The 19,779-nt window shown below is 48.6% G+C and overlaps 2 protein-coding genes across 2 annotated transcripts in view; both read left to right on the forward strand.

The window, feature by feature from the left end:
* Positions 1 to 574: 574 nt before the first annotated feature.
* Positions 575 to 1,181, forward strand: LOC309962443 (histone deacetylase complex subunit SAP18-like; the record flags this gene model as incomplete). Its single annotated transcript, XM_082840298.1, is given in 2 exon segments — positions 575 to 710; positions 712 to 1,181. Coding segments are annotated over 2 exon segments (534 nt in total). The 3' UTR covers positions 1,110 to 1,181.
* Positions 1,182 to 13,170: 11,989 nt separating this feature from the next.
* Positions 13,171 to 19,779, forward strand: part of RARRES1 (retinoic acid receptor responder 1) — a gene marked incomplete at its 5' end in the record, with an annotated part of 41,168 nt that continues 34,559 nt past the window's right edge. Inside the window, one exon of the mRNA XM_082839730.1 lies at positions 13,171 to 13,449. Within this exon, the coding sequence (XP_082695856.1) occupies positions 13,171 to 13,449 (279 nt within the window). The remainder of the gene's footprint in view (positions 13,450 to 19,779) is intronic.

Raw genomic sequence — 19,779 nt, forward strand, 5'->3', positions numbered from 1 at the left:
CAAATAGGAAGGAGTAAACTTTATAATTTCAAGTTTAAATATTTTTTGCTTGGGAAATTAAAACGGTCCCAATTTATAATTTATTTCACATCACAGTTTACAGATCGCCGAATAGAATGTTAATTCATTCTCAGAATGGCAAACATCCTGTCTTAAGGGAGTGATGGAAAAACAAAAGGCCATGCCAAGTTAACCATAATCTGTATAACTGGTCTACAGTGATGTTGTGTTCTTAACTAGCGTGACATGCCAAAAATGAGGGCTTACTTTGGAAAATTGCAAAATCCTATACATGCAATACGGACTGTGTTCATTTCATTACATTTTATAAAACTATCTGTTGGCAATTGTGTGTCAAAATGGGCTTGTCAAATCTTTGCAAGAGAAGGAGTTTGTTTTTTTTTTTCCTCAAAGCTACACAATCTAAATTACTTTGTTTCAAATGTGAAACATGGTGGATTTTTAAAGAATTGTTTCATGCCCACAGGTAAGTGGAGCAGAGAATTGCATAACAGTTCTATTCATCTGCTCAAGCTTGGCAATAACTCCGCATCAAGAGTGGCCCAGGATTCTCATGCTCGCTGTTGGGGTCGGAGGTCAGGGCGAGCGTCTAGCGGGCCGCAGGAGAAAGATGGCGGTGGAGTCGCGCGTTACTCAGGAGGAGATTAAGAAGGAGCCCGAGAAGCCCATCGATAGGGAGAAGGTGCGGGTCTAGAGAGACCTGCCCGCTGTTGCTGCGCGTCTTCACCACCAGCAACGGCCGCCACCACCGCATGGACGAGTTCTCCCGCGGAAACGTGCCGTCTAGTGAGCTGCAGATCTACACCTGGATGGATGCAACCTTGAAAGAACTGACTAGTTTAGTAAAAGAAGTCTACCCAGAAGCCAGAAAGAAGGGCACACACTTCAATTTTGCAATTGTTTTTACAGATCTTAAAAGGCCTGGCTATCGAGTAAAGGAGATTGGCAGCACCATGTCTGGGAGAAAGGGGACTGACGACTCCATGACGCTGCAGTCGCAGAAGTTCCAAATCGGAGACTATCTGGACATAGCAATCACTCCTCCAAATCGGGCACCACCTCCTTCAGGGCGCATGAGGCCATACTGAATTTTATTTACTGTTTCTTGAATTTATTTTCCATTCAGTTATGTAAAATAAACTTTCGCTTTTTCCTCCTCCCCTTATTGCCATTAAGCCTTTAAACTCTAAACAAATTGTAATGCATCTATTTAGGAGTTAGATTTGGCTTTGCTGTGGTATGAATATTAATAGAAAGTCCATGTTTCACGTTCTTCTGTAAAATATGAAAAGTGCTCTTAGCATTATATGTAAAACTGTATTATGTTGCAGTCACTTGGAGTGTGAAAGTTAATGGGGCATGGGTTCAGGGTTTAATTTAGTATTGGGGGTTTATACTAAGTAGTGGAGTTGGTATGTTTAAGCCCAAATGGGGCAGAACAGGAAAGCCATGAGATTGTATTAAATAGAGCAGGAGTTTGTCTCCCAGAAGGTTGTATGGAGTTGGGAAGACCTTTGGGAAGGTGAGAGGGGCAGCTGAGGCGTTTTGGAACAGTCTGAGCTGAGGCAAGTTGAAGAAGCTGTCTGTGTTTGAAGGGAGCGGCCTGCCTGAATCAAGGTGTGATGACAAGTTAGAGAAAAGGAGAATGGGTGCCACAGTGATGCCTTTTTATATTTTAAAAATGGTGAGAATGGGGCATTCTGAGGGCAGGAAGTAGTATAGAGGAACAAGGATTAGAACTTAGGATAAGGATGGAAAGGTTTACCTTGAAGATCTGAAAATGCAGGGAGGAATGAAAGAAGAATCTTAAGATCAAGGGAGAAGGTCAGGGATGAGGTCAAGTCAAGTAGGGGATGTTCACACACCCTGTTCAGTGCTGGGGCTGACTCGCTTCTGATTTGAGAGGCAGTATGCACAGTGGTTATAACCAGTTGGGCTGAACATTTAAATCCTGGTTACACTAACAGCAACCTTGGACAAGTTACTTGAACCTGTTTTTTTTGTTTGTTTAAAATTTGTAAAATGGAGGTTAACAGCCCACAGGATTGTGAAGACTAATTAAATGTTTGCAGAGGACTTAGAATAGTGTTTGCCGTGTAAGAAACAAAGTTAACTATAGAGTTCAGTCAGAATGGGTGCCGTCTCTTCCACAGCACTGTTACCGTCTCATTTTGAAGTTTATAAACAGTGTGCAGTATGTGATAAGGCCAATTACCTTTAGTCTACTGCAGTGGAAAATTTTGAAAATGTGTATTCCAAAATTTGAAAAAATGTACTAGCAAAGTAAAATTGCAGTAATTTGATCTTGTACCTACAAAAGCAGCCTTTTAAATCTAATGACTGTAGGATTGGGGTCCCCGGTGCAGTCAACAGGTGACAGATGCAAGCCTGCAACCCAGATCTAGGGCCTCTTCTCCACTGAAGTTTGCACAGACCCTTCGATTCTTTATTCATTCACACTAGATAGGCTTGAGCTCCTTAAGTCACACAATTAACTTAAACCTAATTTTTTGGAGAAGAGGAGCCATGATTACCTTCCTGTTTGTGGAGAAGATACGTACTGTGCAGATCAAGAAGGCAGGAACTCATTAAAGGACTTTGAAAGCCAACTTTTCATAATGGTGTGAACTCCTACAATGGGGGCTTCGCCTGTAATTCCAGGCGAGTTGAAAATAAAGCGGTTTATTTGCTTGGTAAAAAAAAAAAAAAAAAAAAAAAGAGTGGCCCAGCAGAGAGGCTGTCCACACTGTGTGCTTTTGCTAACACCAGTGTTGAGATCTACGTGTCATCTGAGTACAGGCTTCTGCTTTAGAAGCCACCAGTTTCTGGTTAGCCTAAACGCTACTCACACAGTGTCCTAAGGCTGTCGAGTTCCTCCTGCACCAGAGTTGGCCCACGGGGACCTAAGTCTCAGGCTCATTGAGATGTGGAGAGAGTGCCCCCCACAATACAACTAAGACTTTATTACATTCTCCCATGGCCCCCATGTTAACCAGAATTAAGTGCCGCTTTCACTAGTGGTGCCAGAGGCAGCCTGCCACTCTCTTCCAAACATTAAATCTTTCAATTTAGTACTAAAGATTGAGTGCTTCCTTCAGTATTCTTATCTTGAAATAAGATAATCCCAACTTCCCTAACCACAAAGTCATATTTTCCGGCCTTAATTAGCTTTGTTGCTGTAACCTAAACCCCTCCAGTCCATCCTGAGTCTCTCTGGTTGTGGCACATACAAAATGGTGCTTGGAGAAAGAAGGGGCCAGACCTAAGTGTGAACCCCTTCCCTGACCCCTCTAGGGATGCAACCTTCGGCAAGTCACTTACCTCTCTCTGGCCCCCAGTTGACCCCTCTAAATTGTGGGGATTAAATGAGATAATTCCGTTACGGAAAGTATCCAGCATTGTGTCTGAAACGCAGCTCCCCAAAATACTACTTTCTTTCTTTCCCCAAATCATTATTGTAGTGAAAGTCAGTTGTCTATAACTGCGTGTCTAATGTGATCATCACCCGCCACAAGTGGCTGTGTATGTTTAAATCAGTTAAGATTAAATATGATTTAAGATTCAGTTCTTTGCACTAACCAGATTTCAAGCATTAAGTAGTCACTTGTAGCTAGTGGCTACCATATTGGACTGTGTGGATGTAGAACATTTTCATCAGAAAGTTCTATTGGATTGTGCTGGTTACCGTATTCACGTGGATTTCAAGGCTTCCAAACACATCCATGTCAGTCTCTACCTAAACCGCGTCATGTGAAATCTGTAAGGTCAGATCTTAACAAACGGCACCGCGAAACAGAGGAAAGCTTCAAGTGAGCTTTATTAGGGAGCGCTCCCGGGTGAGGTTCACTGGTCCGAGAGAAAGGGGCCAGAGAAGTCGCACCCGGGCGAGGGTTGGGCAAGATTTTATAAGGGAAGAAGGGAAAGAGGTGTGGTGAATCTGGGAGGGCGCAGGGTATTCCTTATTTGGTGGTCTCTTCGGGTATCCTGGGGGACCGTTAGTCCCGCCCCTCGAAAGGCGGGAAGGCTGGGCTGGGTTCAAAGTCCCCAGGTCAGTTCCTGGAACTGGGTGGTCCGGAATGTCTCCAGGTCAGTTTCTGGAACTGGGTGGTCCGGAATGTCTCCAGGACAGTTTCTGGAACTGGGTGGTCCGGAGAATTTCGGGCTGATGCAACCTGTGAATCTGATTGTGTTCCCTTGCCTCGGGCCAGTTGGCCTTACAAAATCTTTCCTCGGTTAACAGGAATAAATGCAACCACTTTGTTTCCTATCACATCTCTTTTTTTTTTTTAATTTTTTTTGATGTGGACAATGTTTAAAGTCTTTATTGAATTTGTTACAATACTGCTTCTGTTTTTTTGGGGTTTTTTTATTTTTATTTTTTTTTGCTGCGTTGGGTCTTTGTTGCTGTGCGTGGGCTTTCTCTAGTTGCGGCGAGTGGGGGCTACTCTTCGTTGAGCTGCGCGGGCTTCTCATTGGGGTGGCTTCTCTTTGTTGCGGAGCACGGGCTCTAGGTGCGCGGGCGCAGTAGTTGTGGCATGTGGGCTTAGTTGCTCCGCGGCATGTGGGATCTTCCCGGACCAGGTCTCGAACCCATGTCCCCTCCATTGGCAGGCGGATCCTTAACCACTGCGCCACCAGGGAAGTCCCCTGCTTCTGTTTTGGTTTTTTGACTGTGAGGCATGTGGGATCTTAACTCCCTGACCAGGAATCAAACCCACACCCCCTGCATTGGAAGTGAGGTCTTAACCACTGGACTGCTAGGGAAGTCCCTCACGTCTCTTTTAGAAAGAACCTTGTCTCCAGTTGTGTGAGTCTCACTAGATTCAGCTAGAAATGCTCTCTCCTTGGCCCTCACAGATTCAGAAAACAATTGTCAGCTGTCCCACCGCAACCTAGACCTACATCTAGTGCCCTTGGCACTGAAGCCTCTGCCTTGCCCTTGAGGATCTGGTGGGGTGTGGGCATGACACTGAAAGCTCCACTGGTCTTCTTCCCAAAGCAAAAGGCCATCTTTGGGGACTTGCTGCAGCCAGTGTGAGCCTCAGGGAGCTTATGGACCCTGCGTTGAGGACACGGGGAATTCCCCCACGAGTTCCAAACACCCTCAAGGGAGAGATAAAGAAGCCAAATGTCTAGGACAGCAGATGCAGTGAGCAGGGCTTCCGTTCTTTCCATCACCAGTAAAGTGTCTCCCTCCAGGGGTTTCAGGAGAGACGTTGTGGGCCATGGATACAGCATGGAAAATGTGCAGGTTTGCAGGGTGAACCAAAACAGAAGACAAGAGGTCACTTCGAGCATGCTAGATGCAAACCCAAAGAACCAGGTGAGCTGCACAACGCTTTTCTCCACAAGCGTTTCTAGTTCGGCGGCTTGGAGATAAGGATCATCTCCGTCACACCTGAGCTACGGTTAAGCAGCTTTCAATAGTCAAGGATTGATTATCCATATTCTCCCAATTCCACCAGGTCGGTGAAGAATAAAAAAACAATAGAGAGTCACATTTTCTGACTTGCCAATAGCTCCAATAAAAGATGAGATTAAGAAGGCTAAAAGTAATAGCTAAGATTTTATATAATGACCCAGCAGTTTTTAGTCCCTACTATCTCTTCTCATCATTTGTGAAAAGAAGTCCACAGCTGATTGCATTCCTTTCAGGATAACACCCAGGGACTTCCCTGGCAGTCCAGTGGTTAAGACTCTGCGCTCCCAATTCAGGGGGCCCAGGTTCGATCCCTGGTCAGGGAACTAGGTCCACATGCAGCAACCAAGAGCCCACATGCCGCAACTGAAAACCCCGCATACTGCAACTAAGACCCGGCACTGCCAAACAAATGAATTTTAAAAAAAAGATTACACCTAAATTTTTAAAGTTAATAACAGTAATCTCAGTCATAGCCATTACTGTGAAGTGCTTTACTTATGTGTAGATATTAGGGCACATGAGCCTCACCAACAACTCTGTGAGGGAGGATGTACCCCCAAGGCACAGAGTGGGGGTGAAGCAACTGGCCTCAGCTCACACTGGTGCAGCTGTGCTTCAAACCAGGCAGCCTGGCTCCAAGTCTGAGCTCTGAGCCGCTGTGCCATCTGCAAAGGAAAACAGAAAGGAACCGAAGAGTTAGTTTGAGTGAGCCCCTCCTGCCCCCAGCTCCCTTCCACTGTTAGCAGCTTCTGACTGTCCTTCTTGGAGATATTCTGTGCCAACATCAGTATCCAGAAAGGAGAAGTTGTGGCATTACATCACGTGTAATGGCACATAAACTCACTCGCGTACAAATAGAGGACGTCTTCATGTTTTTCTAGTTACTGACATAGACTTTGCTCTCCAAGCCTCCACGGCAGGAGAAAACGTTGTCAATAAGGGTACTCGGGCCTTTGCGAGAGATCCCATCCACCCCGGTGGTGCTGCCCTGGACCCTCCTCTGAGCCATGGCCCGGGTTCCAGTCTCTATCTTAGGGATTCCTTCTCCTCTAGCAGGGTCTTTTGTCCGTCGCACTCCTCCTGAGTTTGCTCTTCTTAGAGTAGAGCCTGAGCGAGTGCAGCTGACAGCTCTCCAGCCTGGGCAGGTCACTTCACATCTGGGCTCACGGCCTGGCTTGGCCCCTGTGGCTGGAGAAGGTCCACAGCCAGGCTGGGAGTCGTTGGGGGAAGGGTGTCCCTTCACCACCTGGTTCAGCCTGACGCTGGTGGAAGCTGCCAATATGGTCTCCTCAGGTTAGAGGCAGCGGAGGTGTTCCCTGTCCCTGGCACAAGCAGACCACCAAGGGCAGCCTTATAGCTCCAGTTCCTGCAGTAGTACCTGCCTCAGCAATCCGTTAGGAATTTTTCAACTGGGGCAGCAAAAGCATGCTTCAGTTGGCTTAAACAATAAAGTTGGCATATTGGCTCCTATAATGGAAAGGTCTGGATAGGGCAGGCTTCAGGTAGGCCGGAAGCCAGCAGGTCAGTAATATCCCCAAGGACCTGGCTTCCTTCTGTGCCTCACCTCGGCCTTCATCCTGAGGCCTGCTCCCCCGAGGACAGCAAGATGGCATCAGCAACTGCTGGGGCCACGGCTTCCTCTCAAAGTCCCAGCAAGGGAGGGAGGAACATGCTGTCTCAGAAGGGCGAGGGAGCTTCTCTCCAAGACCCCACCAACAGCTCCTCGTGACTCACTCGCTGTGCGGTCAGGCCATTCAAGATGGCTGTTCTCGTGCTCTCTGTACATCCCCTGCTCGACCAGTCCCTGCTTCACTCACATCACCAACCAGTCCTCTTAATTATAGGGCTTAATCAGGAACTGCCTACATGCTTGCCTCCTGTCCCAGACACTGGTCTCCCTGGTAACTGATGAGTCAACTTGATGTTAATTCCCCCTATAAACGGTAGCCTCCTTCTCCCCAGAGCAGTGAAGATTGCAGCCGGTGTCTTGCCTACTGTACACAGTGGGGTGTCACTCCAGGACCTTTTGCTTCAGACTTGTAAATTTCCCCTATCTGATAAACTGTTGATGTCTCTGTAGCTGTATCTGGGCTCTTTCTTCCGTCTCATGGCTGGGCAACTCCAAGACTTGCTGGCCTGTTGGGTGCAGCCCAACACTTGCCCAAATAGGTCCCGAGCCTATGCCTGAGCCCCCTACAACGACCAGGGGTGTAAGGGTGGAGGAGGAGCCCAGTCAGGGCCCCTGGAGTGAGGTGTATTCAGCAGCATTGGAGAGGGGCAGGCAGTGATGAAAATCAGAGCTGCATCACCCAGAGGAAGAGGGGACACTGCTGGGAGGCCCCAGCTTTTCTTTTTTTTTTTTTTTTTGCTCTTTTGCTTTCCTTTGCTAGAAAAGGTGTTTTCCTCCCATTTTATTTGATAACGCATTTTCACAGAAACATGATAGTGTTTACAAATATGTCCACAAGAGACTGCTGGTAAAAAACCTTAAAATGAAACTTTCATCAAAAATTAATTTACAAGGGCTTCCCTGGTGGCGCAGTGGTTGGGAGTCCGCCTGCCGATGCAGGGGACGCAGGTTCGTGCCCCGGTCCGGGAGCATCCCACATGCCGCGGAGCGGCTGGGCCCATGGGCCATGGCCACTGAGCCTGCGCGTCCGGAGCCTGTGCTCTGCGGCGGGAGAGGCCACAGCGGTGGGAGGCCCGCGTACCGCAAAAAAAAAAAAAAAAATTAATTTACAAGACCCCCCCCCCAAGTTGTCCAAAGGGGTCCCAGGGTGGAGAATCTGGACAGTGCTCTGGGCTGGATCTGTGCAGAGATAAACTTTTCAGCTCTTCCAACTTCTGTAACCTCAGATGAGCCGAATGCCCACTCGACTCCACCTGTTCTCAGCTGTATTCTCAGGGCTTGGATAAGGAACATGGGGCTGCAGGTCAGGGAACTGGCCCCTGAGTCCTCATCCACACTCTCTAAAAGCCAGCAGAGCTGGGAATAGCCATGACAGTCGTGTCACCATGCCTTTCTTTCTCTGCACATCATGACCGAGTCCCGTCAGGCCGCTGGTGAGGGTACTTCAGCAAGCCTGTGTTTAGCCACCTCCAGGGAAGATGTATCCCAGCCCCTCCTTCCTGGAGGAGGGAAGCCAACAGTCAATGCCTCTCGAAACCCTCCCATTCAGCTCTCTGGCCTGTTATTACTCAAAGGCATAGGAAGGGGCAGGTGCAGATGCTCAGGGCTGCTAAATGCCTCTACTTCGCACACTGAATGGCTGCCAGTGCCTGCAATCTGTTCAATCAGAGCTCAGGTCTCTTGGGCTCAAGACTTTGACCCTATTAAAATGACTGGGCCTGAGGCAAAAGGGGAAACATGACTGGGCCTGAGGCAAAAGAAGGGTGTTGGAAGGGTGAGGTGCAGAGGCAGGAAGACAAGCCTGAACTGTATGTATAAGGTGAGGTCAGGCTTGCTCAGACTATGCTGAGTGATAGAATTGTAACGTCCCTGTAGAAGTGGTGACGAAGAAACTGATACGAAGTGCATTCATACACAGCATTTCATTTATGTAGTTATTTAGAATGGGTAATGCATGTTAGAAAAAAAAATACTGCGAAAGGGTATATAGTAAAGTTTCTCACACCCCTGTCTCCCATCTTATAATTGCTAATTTCTTATGCACCTTTTCAGACATCTTTGCACGTTTCCACATTTATGTACTCATATGTGTATGTCATTTGTTTCTTTTTAAACAGTAGCGCACAATTTGCCCTACTGTACACCTTGCTGTCTGTTAACATTATACCTTAGAGATAGTTCAATATCTACATGCCTGGATCTCACTCCTTAATAGTTGTACAGTATCCTGCTAGATGGAAGTACCGTAATTATTCAGCCGTGGGACTTAGATTTTTTCCAGCCTCTTAGTCTTCATTCTTTCCTAAAGTTTGTACTGATGCCCAAGATGTGCCAGGCACTGCTCTAGGGATGGAGAGCAGAAAATAAGATATTTGAGGAATTTACAATCCACATACAGGGAGGAACATTCTCATACATCTGTGTACATGTGTGAATGTATCCTTTGTATAAACTATAGAGGTAGAATTGCTGAGTGAAAAGGTACATGCATTGCTAATTTTGATAGATATTGCAAATAGCCCAAGAAAATGTTGTATCAATTTCCTCTCACTCTCTGTTCTGAATATTTTCATGTGATTAAAAGTCACTATAATTTTTTATATTTCTTAAACTAAATTCTCCATATAAAAATGCTCACAATCACTTGAGCAATGGCTAAGGAACTAGGAAACATGACATATGGGACACTCTGGTGGGGGGGGCCAGACCCTGCTGACTAAGACTTTCCTCCCTGCCTCCTGCAATGCCAAGAAGGAAACACGGGGGTGGGAGGTGGCACATGTGACCCAAGAGGACAGGCCCTTTGGAGAACATGGTGTGCAGTTAACAGAATCGCCCATGCACACGCTATCTGACAAGGAGGAACACACACACACACACACACACACACACACACACACACACACACACACACTGTGTAGGAACTGAGAAAAAAAATATTAGTGATACCTATGACCTAGGCCTGATTTCCTTAGTATTTAAAGAACTTCTACAAATCAATTAGAACTCCAACAACCCCACAGATAAATGGACAAAGGACAAACACAGTTCTCAACGAAGGAAGTGTTCTCCTGTGTTCCAGAAAATCTGTTAATAAAATGAATGCTGTTCATTAAAAACTTTTAAAATGTGTGTTTCTGATCAACATCAATCTGCCCCACGTGTAGTCATTACCACTATTAAAAACAGCTGGCCTCAGAAGCGTCCTCTGCACTCAGCCAGCCACACTTGTTCCCCTGGCCCTCTCTGTGTCTGTCTTTCTTCCTGTGTAAGACTTGCTGTGACTCACCATCTCATAAGCACTGATGCTGCCATCAGCCATTCCCACCCTCCCCTCCCGGCCTCGGTGACAGATTCCAACTTGCCTGCTTCTATCCACTCTCGCTGCAGGGACCCCGTCGGGGCTCTGCCCAGATCCCCAGGGTCCCTTTCCCTGATTCTGCCCCTACCACGAAGTATGCGTTTGCTTCCAATCTGAGGTCCCCGCGACACTTCTCAGGAGGGCTGTCCTGTACGACTGCCCCTTTGTACCCAGATAGAGAGCCTGAGTGCCTGGAGTATGTTAACCAGGGTGGCCCCTAGCCAATAACCCACAGGCATAGATATGGAAGCCCAGATCCCCTGCGGGGGGAGGAATTCATATTCCGGAGCGCCTCTGCTGACCAGGTGAAGTTACCCTTCTTGTAACCTTGTCTGAGATCCTTGCTTGCTACCCTTTTTCTAGGTCCTTACTGGTTTCTCCTGGGAGTGTTTCCTTCATAAACCACTCTCACATAATCCTTGGGTGTCCCAGCAGCAGGCTCTAAAGGCGATGTAAAACAAAGTCTTCTTCCTTAGTAACAAAATCCTGATTTCTTTTTTTTTATTCTGGCATGCAACTTCTCCAAAGAAAAGGCTACCTTTCCCAGCCTCCTTTTCAACTAAGGCTATGACTAAGTTCTTAACAATGAGATATAAGCAGAAGTGCCCTATAGGACTTCTCAGAAGCCTGTGAAAGGGCACTCCTGCTGATGGCTAGAGCTTGTCCTGTACTCTGAGGATGGGGCCACACCCTCAGATGTGGGAGCAAAGATCTGGAAAAACCCTGGGCCCCTAACAATGTCATGGACCTGCCAAAACTAACCACAGATTGCCTACAACTTCTTTTATGTGAGATAAGTTTCTCTCCTGTTTAAGCCAATGTCATTTGTTTTCTTCGTCCTATGTGGCCTAAGCCTAAATCCTAACTTATAGACCAGACCACTGTGACAGAGGCTGAAAAAAGGCAGATGCGAGCTTCCCTGGTGGCGCAGTGGTTGAGGGTCTGCCTGCCGATGCAGGGGACACGGGTTCGTGCCCCGGTCCGGGAAGATCCCACATGCCGCGGAGTGGCTGGGCCCGTGAGCCGTGGCCGCTGAGCCTGTGCGTCCGGAGCCTGTGCTCTGCAGCGGGAGAGGCCACAACAGTGAGAGGCCCGCGTACCGCAAAAAAAAAAAAAAAAGATAGGGGCATACTTCCACGCGGCACACCCACACAACAAGGGTCTACCAAGTCCTGCATGCTCTGCCCCCTCTCCATTATCCCTCAGACTTCGCATCCTGATACTTTCCTCCTTGCCCTCTCCCTCCAGCTGCATTTGCTTGCTCTTCTTCAAACATGCCGGTGGACTCCTGCCTCAGGACCTCTGCACTCGCTGTTCCCTCCACCTACAGTGCTCTTCCCATACATGTCCATCTGGCTCCCTCATCTCCTTCAGGTCCTAAGTATCACCTTCCCAGTGAGGCCTGCCTTGACCACACTATTTAAAATTACAACCAACTCCCCATCCCCTTTCAGGCTTAATTTTTCTCCAGCATGTAACTGCATCCATCATTCCTTTGCCTCTCTGATTGTCTGGGCTCCCCTTGCCCGAAAGGTGTGCTCCAGGAGTACGGAGATGCTTATCTGATTACCCTCTCTTCACTTCCCCCAGGGCCTAGCAGAGTGTGTGTTCCATAAATTTCTGTAGAAGAAAAGACAGACAAGAGATGGACAACATCCAGAGGGAGAAGTGGAGGAGGGAGGATTTTTCAGAGATGGTGACCCCATCGCATCACCCCCTCCCCAGACTTCCCGCGGCATATCTCATCCAGAATCGCACATGTGGGGCCTCAACCAGTCACTGGCAAGAAGGGACTTTCTTTAGCTCCACAGTGGGGCTGGGGTCAGCGGGTGTTGGGGAGAGGTGGACCCCTGAACAAAATTAAGAGAGGTAGGAAAAAGGATGAGGGGAGTGCATCTACTTCCTGGTTCTCCTGGGCTTTCTCTCTGTGGCCTAAAAACAATGGCCATCTCATCCCTTCACTGCCAAGCGTCTAAAAAGAGTCGTCAATCCTCACTGCTTCCACTGCCCTACAGCCCAATCCATGCCTCACTTCCCTGGAATCTGGCTTCCACGCCCATCTGTGCCGCACCAGGGTTATCAATGTTTCTAAGTCCACTGGGGCCTCTGGGGCCTTATCTGGCTCTGCCCTGCTGGCCACGGCAGCCTCCTCTCCAGCCCCAGTTCTCTGGCGACCTGTCCCACTTCCAAGGTCATTGTGCTATAAGGACCCCCAACAACGCCGGCTGCGTCCCGCCCCCTTCTCCACCTGTTTCCAATTTCATCTTCTGGGAAATGAGCTCCAAGCCTTGGAGAACTGAAGCAGGTTCGCTCTAAAACCCTAAGGGCTTCGAAATCACAGCAGCCTCCGCGGAGAGAAACGAGGTCCCCAAGCTGGGTTGGGGGCGCGGGGTGGCGCCAACCCGGCCGCTCTCCCTTGGGGGAGGAGCGTCCACTGCTCCCCTCGTCCCCCTGCCCGCGCGGCCCCAGCCAGATACCCGGGCCCCGCGCCGCGAAGGCGCCGCCGCGTCCGCCGCGTAAGGAGACGGGGCATTGGGAGCCCAAGCGTAGTGGGGCGGGGCGGAGGGGTCCAGGGGCTGCGGGAAGCGCCGAGAGGGTGCGGCCGAGCGGGACCCGGACTCCTTCCAGCCGCCGCCCCGGGGGCGGAGGGGAGGGGCCCGCGCGGCCTTATTGACTCGAGCGCCGGCGCAGCCCGCTCGAAGCCCGACCCGTCGAGCGTCGCGCCAGCTCGCGCCCATGCAGCTCCGCCGGCAACCGCTTCCCGCGCCACGGCCGGGGGACCCGTACCCCGCCGCCCCGCTGCTCGCGCTGCTCCTGCTGCTGGCCCTCCAGGGGGCGGCGGCGGCGCCCGCGGGGTCCGGGGAGCCCGAGGACTCCGGGTGGCGTCAGGACGCGGAGCCCCCGCGCGGGCTCCTGTCGCAGGCGGCGCGCGCGGCGCTCCACTTCTTCAACTTCCGCGCGAGCTCGCCCAGCGCCCTTCGAGTGCTGGCTGAGGTGCAGGAGGGCCGCGCGTGGGTGAGTACCAGAGCGACACAGTGGGCGCGCGCGGGGACAGGCCGCGAGCCGCGTGGGTGGTGACGCCTGGGTACGCGCGCCTGTGCGCCCGGCGGCGGATCCGCGAGGGAGACCGTGATGCGCCAGGCCCCTGCTGGGATCCCGGCTCGCGCCTCGGCGCTGGGAATTGTTTAGGCGTGGAAAGGCCAGTCGGTGCGCGGAGTCAGTAGAAAGCTGGCTCGTTCTTTCTGGCATTTACGAGGCCATAAAGATTTTTTACAGGGCAGCTCCCATACCTGGGAAAGAGGTGCATGGGGAAACTGAGGAGCAGGCCCAAAAGGCAAGGCTTGATCTTTTCTGCGACTACCCAGAGTTGGTTGCTATGGGGTGGTCACGGAGCATTAGTTCAGGGCGGAATTTCCAAAATCTAAGCCAGTTTCCAGGCCGAACCGCTGACGTTCCCTGGTTAATTGCAGGCCATCCTGCAAGGGCTTCAGGATAATATTGCAATTTACGCGTTGGCCTGGGCAAGAACCTTCGTAATCCTGGCGTCTGCTTTAATCTAATGGGAGTGAGTGAACCAGGGCTGTTTTCTTTGTGAACGGAGTGAATAAGAACGTGGCAGCTCGTTCGGTTGCTGATTTCAAGGCACTGGCTGTAGGTACCATTTTGTGCCTGTGGAGCTACGTTGCTTTCTTCATCAAGTAGAAGATTACGAAAGTTACAGAACTACACTTAGCCTGTCCCAAAAGTGACGATGCTTTTTCCAGTAATCCTCCAATATTCCACGAAGCCTGTAGACTCAGCCTTAAGGAATCTAGAGTTTAGTAAATAGTGTAAATAGAATTTTAAAGAGTGGCTGTAGGATTTTTCTTTAAGACTGTTCTAGACGTGGTGTTAAGGGTGTGAGAAAGTCATTTGGAAGTTCGGCCTTGGTTCTTCAAAGACTTAACCCTACACCCAGCTTGTCTAGATTTATTGAATGAAATAAAATTTTTCCTAAAAAAAGGCAACCTGTGCTTGTCACCTGTTCTAACAGATCTTGCTGTGTCAGGGAGGAAAACGTTCAGTTTACCAGCCCAACAGAGAAGTGAGGGAACAGAGCTTGAGAACTTTCTATCAAAGTAAGTGAGTCGCCACCTCCCAGAGCCCAAAGAGGGGCCCCCCTGAATATTTCCTCCCTGGTTATCAGGGCAAGGATTCCCTACAGAAAACCAAGCTCCGATTTCTAAAGTGCACCAGGAATTTTTCAGGTCCTAGGAATTTTTTTTTCTTCCTTCTAAGACCATAAAAATAATTAAATAATAAAATAATTTGCATTTTCATGCATTTAGTTAACCCCTTATTGAAAAAATAAAATACTTGGCACTTTTCATAAAATGAACTAAATCCAAGTGAGTTAAAAACTTCCTGTCTTATCCACAGAGAGCTCAGTTACTGTTTTCGTCTGTAATAATATAATCCTGAATTTCAAAGGGATCTCCTTTTTTGGCCTAAAAAAGCTGGGAGGGATAATCAGTAAATTAGAGGCAGGTATGCAGGAGAGTGATGAGGAGTTAAGAAGTAGAAGAATCCAGGACGTTGACCCTAAGAAAAGGTACCTTCCTCGATCATCTGGTTTACCTTTACATTTCCTCCCAAAATGATTATAAATGTTTTAACATCAAGGAGCCAAGGAAGAGAACTTAGTGATTTTCAGGGCCAAGACTCTAGAGACTAAAGTGGTTTCAGTTTCTCCCTGGAATTCAGTGAAATTGCTTGATTGATTGAAACTGCTTGAATGAGGAGAACAGGCACCACCTGCAAGGAGCCTTCAATGCAAGGAATTTCTGCTTCAATTACAAGAGCAGTCGTAGCATTGACAAGAGGTGGAAAATGATAGACCCTCAAAACTCTTTATCCAATCAGTGCATTATTAGAGTGAGCACTGAGTTGCTGGACAATATCTGTCATTCCTCTAGGACTGACCCGGGGTTAGCAGGTGGCTGGGTGGGCGAGAGAAGTGTAGCTGACAGCATCCTTCTCCATCCTCGAGGTCAGTGCATCCCTTTGTATTACAGATGAGAGGCTGGGACCAAGTCAGGGTTTTTCAAACTAATGGCACACTATTGGGCTATGAAATTTATTTCTTGGTTGCAGTTTTTTTGTTTTGTTTTAAATGAAATAGTTTGGAATACAAACTGTTTATAGAGTGCATTGCAGAAGACAGGGTAAGTAGTGCCTCAAAATGTTGCAAACATATATGTATGAACTGGGTCATTATGAAGCATGCAGTTCTTGCTATGTGTTTCAGCTGAAAAAATTTTGAAAGCCAGTGAACCAAATGATTCTTAAGACCTCTTAACAGCTCTGAAATTCCTTGATTCTAAGTGATATTTCGGTTCTGCAACAAACCCTCATTTTAGGAACACTGTTGCCCTCTAGTGGTAAAATGCAGTAATAGCTGTGGTAGTAAATGCAAGGAAGTATTGAGAAGAAATCAGAGCTAGCTAGCGAGCTTGCGAGCATTCTGTTTTGTTTAGTTTACTAATTGTAAGGAGAGATCACAGACCATGACTTGTGTTCCCTCATTGCCCTTGTCTGATGACATCTCTTTCCTGACCATACACTACCTTTCCACGACCAGGAGGCTCCTATTCTTCTGATGCCTTAGGACCCAGAGCATGGAGGGGTGGTGTTGAGAGCTCCTATGCTACCCAGGGTATCCTAGATCAGCCCTGCTCCCGACGATGTGGGGCTGTCTCTTACACTGAGACAACTATCCTCTGGCCAATCGTAAGTCCTACGACAACTGCCCCTGCCCCAAGCAGCTGGTGAGAGGCCAGCCCTTCCCTGGCATTTAGAGAGACTGGCGAGATCTTTGTGTTGCCAAACTTCAGGAGAAAGGCAACCCATTTGAAATCAGCCCTTGCTTAGGGATTGCTCACAAGGACCAGGCCAGGACCAGTAGTTGGAAACACATCAATAATTGAAACAATTGACCAAAGGTGGGGCAGGAGGGAGTTACTCCCAAACCTTAACTGCTTCAATTTAAATTAAAATCAGTAAATATAAAACTATCATCTGTCTTTTTGTGTAGGGCGAAGGCCATTAATTGGCACTCCTTGCAGTCTTTCTAGCGAGAAGACACACCCATAATGGGCATCTGTGATTTCCATTTTTGTTTACTTACAGTGGAGGGAGCACTTGCAAAGAATACAGTTCATGATCCTCTCCTTTCACTTTTTTTTGACTTTTCTTGCCTAACTATGACTCACCCATACGCAATTTACCAGCAAGAGTTTTAGAGACTTGATTTCATCAATTCTTTCTACTGCATTTAACTTGGATTTTGTGGACATGACATCTTTTTTTTGTGCCCCCTCTTCACCAGAACATTTAATTATGCAGTTAGGTAATGAGTACACCTGGCATAGGTAAGTTTGGGAGCAAAACAGCTGACCTCTGGAGAGAATCGGGCCGCACCAGCGCTGGTGGGCTGGGCTGCTCCCCCCCCCCCCCCCCCCCCCCCCCGCGTGTGTCTGAAGGCGGAACAGAGCCGGTCTGATGAGCCACAAGGCAGCTGGGTGAGCGCCTAGTCTACTAAGAAAAAGCTTCTTTTATCCCTTTTCAATCTATGAAGCACTTTAATGCAACACAATTCATCTAATTACTGCTCTCCTTGAACGCTTCTCTCCATTAATGTCAATAATTTAGAGGTGATGGTTCACAAGAATAGGAAAGCAATACATCAAGCCGACCATAGAAATGAAAACTGGAGACTGAAGAAGGCCGCAATGAATACGGAGGGGAAAGATAAGTAATGAAACCCTTAAGTGAAAGAATCTCTGCTTTCACGCTAGCAAGGCTCCTAAGTGCTTTTACAGCCCTCATGAAAGAACAGTAGGGGGTGGCTGTCGGCAGGATGCAGGTGGCGCTCCTCAGCGCCCTCTGCCGTGAGGATGAAACATAACAATCCTGAAAGCACAGAACCGAGGCCCACGCCCGCCCTCCTTTCTGGGCACTGCCACTGATGAAATGGCACAGGTGCCCCCAATGGCTCCGCTCACCTCCCACCGCGGCGCCCACCTGATCTGCAGGCTCTGATTGCAGAGTCTGGGTCCAGCATGGGGTGGGAAAGGCCACTGGCCCTGAGGGTATACTTAGGCCTTGGCCTTCCTGGCGCACGTCCCTCAGTCGCTCAAGCCAGCTGCACGTGGATGAACTAACGCTTTTAACCACCTTGTAAGAAGTTGTTTTTGAACAGCAAACTTTTTTTTTTTTTTACCAGCCCACAGCATTTCCACTTGTCTTGCCACACGGGGAGTCATGGCCAAGGGTGTGTGTGATCGTGGAACATTAGTAGTGATCCCAAATAAATTAGGCCACCGTTGGTGGGTTGTGAATTTAGCCATCAGGACTGTGGCCTGGCTGCACACTCTTCCTTGAACGGCCTCAGTGGTTCTGCTGCAGACGGAATGTCAATAGCCCTAGAATGACTAATCTCAATGAGACAAGGAATGTTAAATCCACACACGTATACACACACACATGCACACACAGTCTCCCAGATCCAACCTGACCCTTGATCTCAATTCATCAGCATGAATCACCCTAGAGATTTAGTCACACTTTTGCAGCCGTGGTATTTATTTGCCTTTGTGACGGCCCCTCAGTTGAAGAGGTTTGCCCAGAGCTGGTCCCACAGTAGCCGTAGCAGTTCCCCACTCTGGGTTACTGCTTAGGATGGCCCGAGACGCCTCCAGCCAGTAAAGTCGAGTTATGAAAGAGTCTTGTACCGTAGCTGTGTACGAGATGTACGTGAATCCACAACGGCCCCACGAGGAGGTGCCAACACAGAACACTATGTAAGGGATCCCAGGTAATTTTGTATCTGTATTAGTTTCACTGCTGTAACAAATGACCACAGACTTTGTAGAAAAAAACAAAACAGAACAACTCCCACAAATTTATTCTCTTACAATTCTGGAGGTCAGGAGTCTGAAATAGGTCTCACTGGGCTAAGATTAAGGTGTTGAAAGGGCTGCATTCTTTCAGAAGATTCTAGGGGAGAATCCATTTCCTTGCCTTTTCCAGCTTCTAAAGGCCGCCTGCACTCCTCCATCTTCACAGCCATCAGGTAGCACCTCCTGAATATAACATTACTCTCCCTTATAAGGACCCATGTACGTACACTGGGCCCACCTGGATAATCCAGGATACGCTGTCCAACTCAAGATCCTTAACCCGATCATATTGGCCAGATCCCCTTTGCCTTGTGAACATGTTCACAGATTCCAGAGATCAGGATGTGGACATCTCTGGGGGCCATTACTCAGCCTCCCACACCCAGCTTCCGGGTGGCTGCGAGCTCATGCAAGTATTTACCACACTGCCGAACACGTGCCTCTACCCAAGAGGTGGCAGCACTGGCTGATCTCTGCAGCCTTGGTAACCTCCTTACCCCCAAACACGCCCACCCTCCACACCCCGTGTTGGTACCTGACTGTAGGCTGCTTTGTTCTCTTGCCCTGCATGTGTGTCTGCTTCCACAGGGTGGAAGGCCTCCCTTCTCTTTATCGCCACTGTCCTAGCATAGGGACCTGCTAGAGACAAATATGAAATATTAGATGAAAACAAAGGTAGCTGGAAGGGTGCTGGGACCACTGGGCATCAGGAACAGGAGGCTGGGCCAGGCCCCGACCCATTCCCAGCCCTCCTACAGGAGGAGGGAGATCGAATGCCTCAAATCTCTTACAACCAGCCTTTTCTAATTTTCTGAGCCCCACCTTGAGCTAGAGGGGAAGCGGAGGGGAACACTGCCTCTGGCCACTTCTACCCTGGCTCCTTTGGAAGACGGGTCAAGTACTCGTACTCAGAGTTGGCCACACAGATTAACACACAGTATTGTCTCTTTTTCTCCACTGCTCCTTAGCCTGATGAAGTGTCCCGTGCAAAGATCTCCTTGGACCCCACAGGATGGGGCCTGATCTGGAGGTCATTGACTTTTGTTCCATAAACTGCAATCGCCTTATCTGGCATTGCCCATAAGGCATTGCCCGAGAGAAGGAAAATGCAATGAGATAATTCCAGGGTCTAATGTAATACGCTGATGTTCTCTCTGTCCAGAACATAAGAGCAGCATAGCAATTTTTGTCCACAGATGAGTTGTTTACTTATCTCCAACTAAGCCTGACTCATAAAACTAACCTTATAAAATGAAGAAGTTTGCTTTTCCCGGAATGGCATGACATTTATGTTTTCTTACCAAATGTGAAGGCTGGAGGGGACATTTAGAAGCCCAGTCTGTTAGGCCATTGAGGCCCACTGTGTGCCCGAGGGGAGATTAGCATCACCATTCGAGCTCTTGAC

The sequence above is a fragment of the Leucopleurus acutus genome, assembly GCF_964270905.1.
Source record: "Leucopleurus acutus genome assembly, chromosome: 5".
Lineage (NCBI taxonomy): Eukaryota > Metazoa > Chordata > Mammalia > Artiodactyla > Delphinidae > Leucopleurus > Leucopleurus acutus.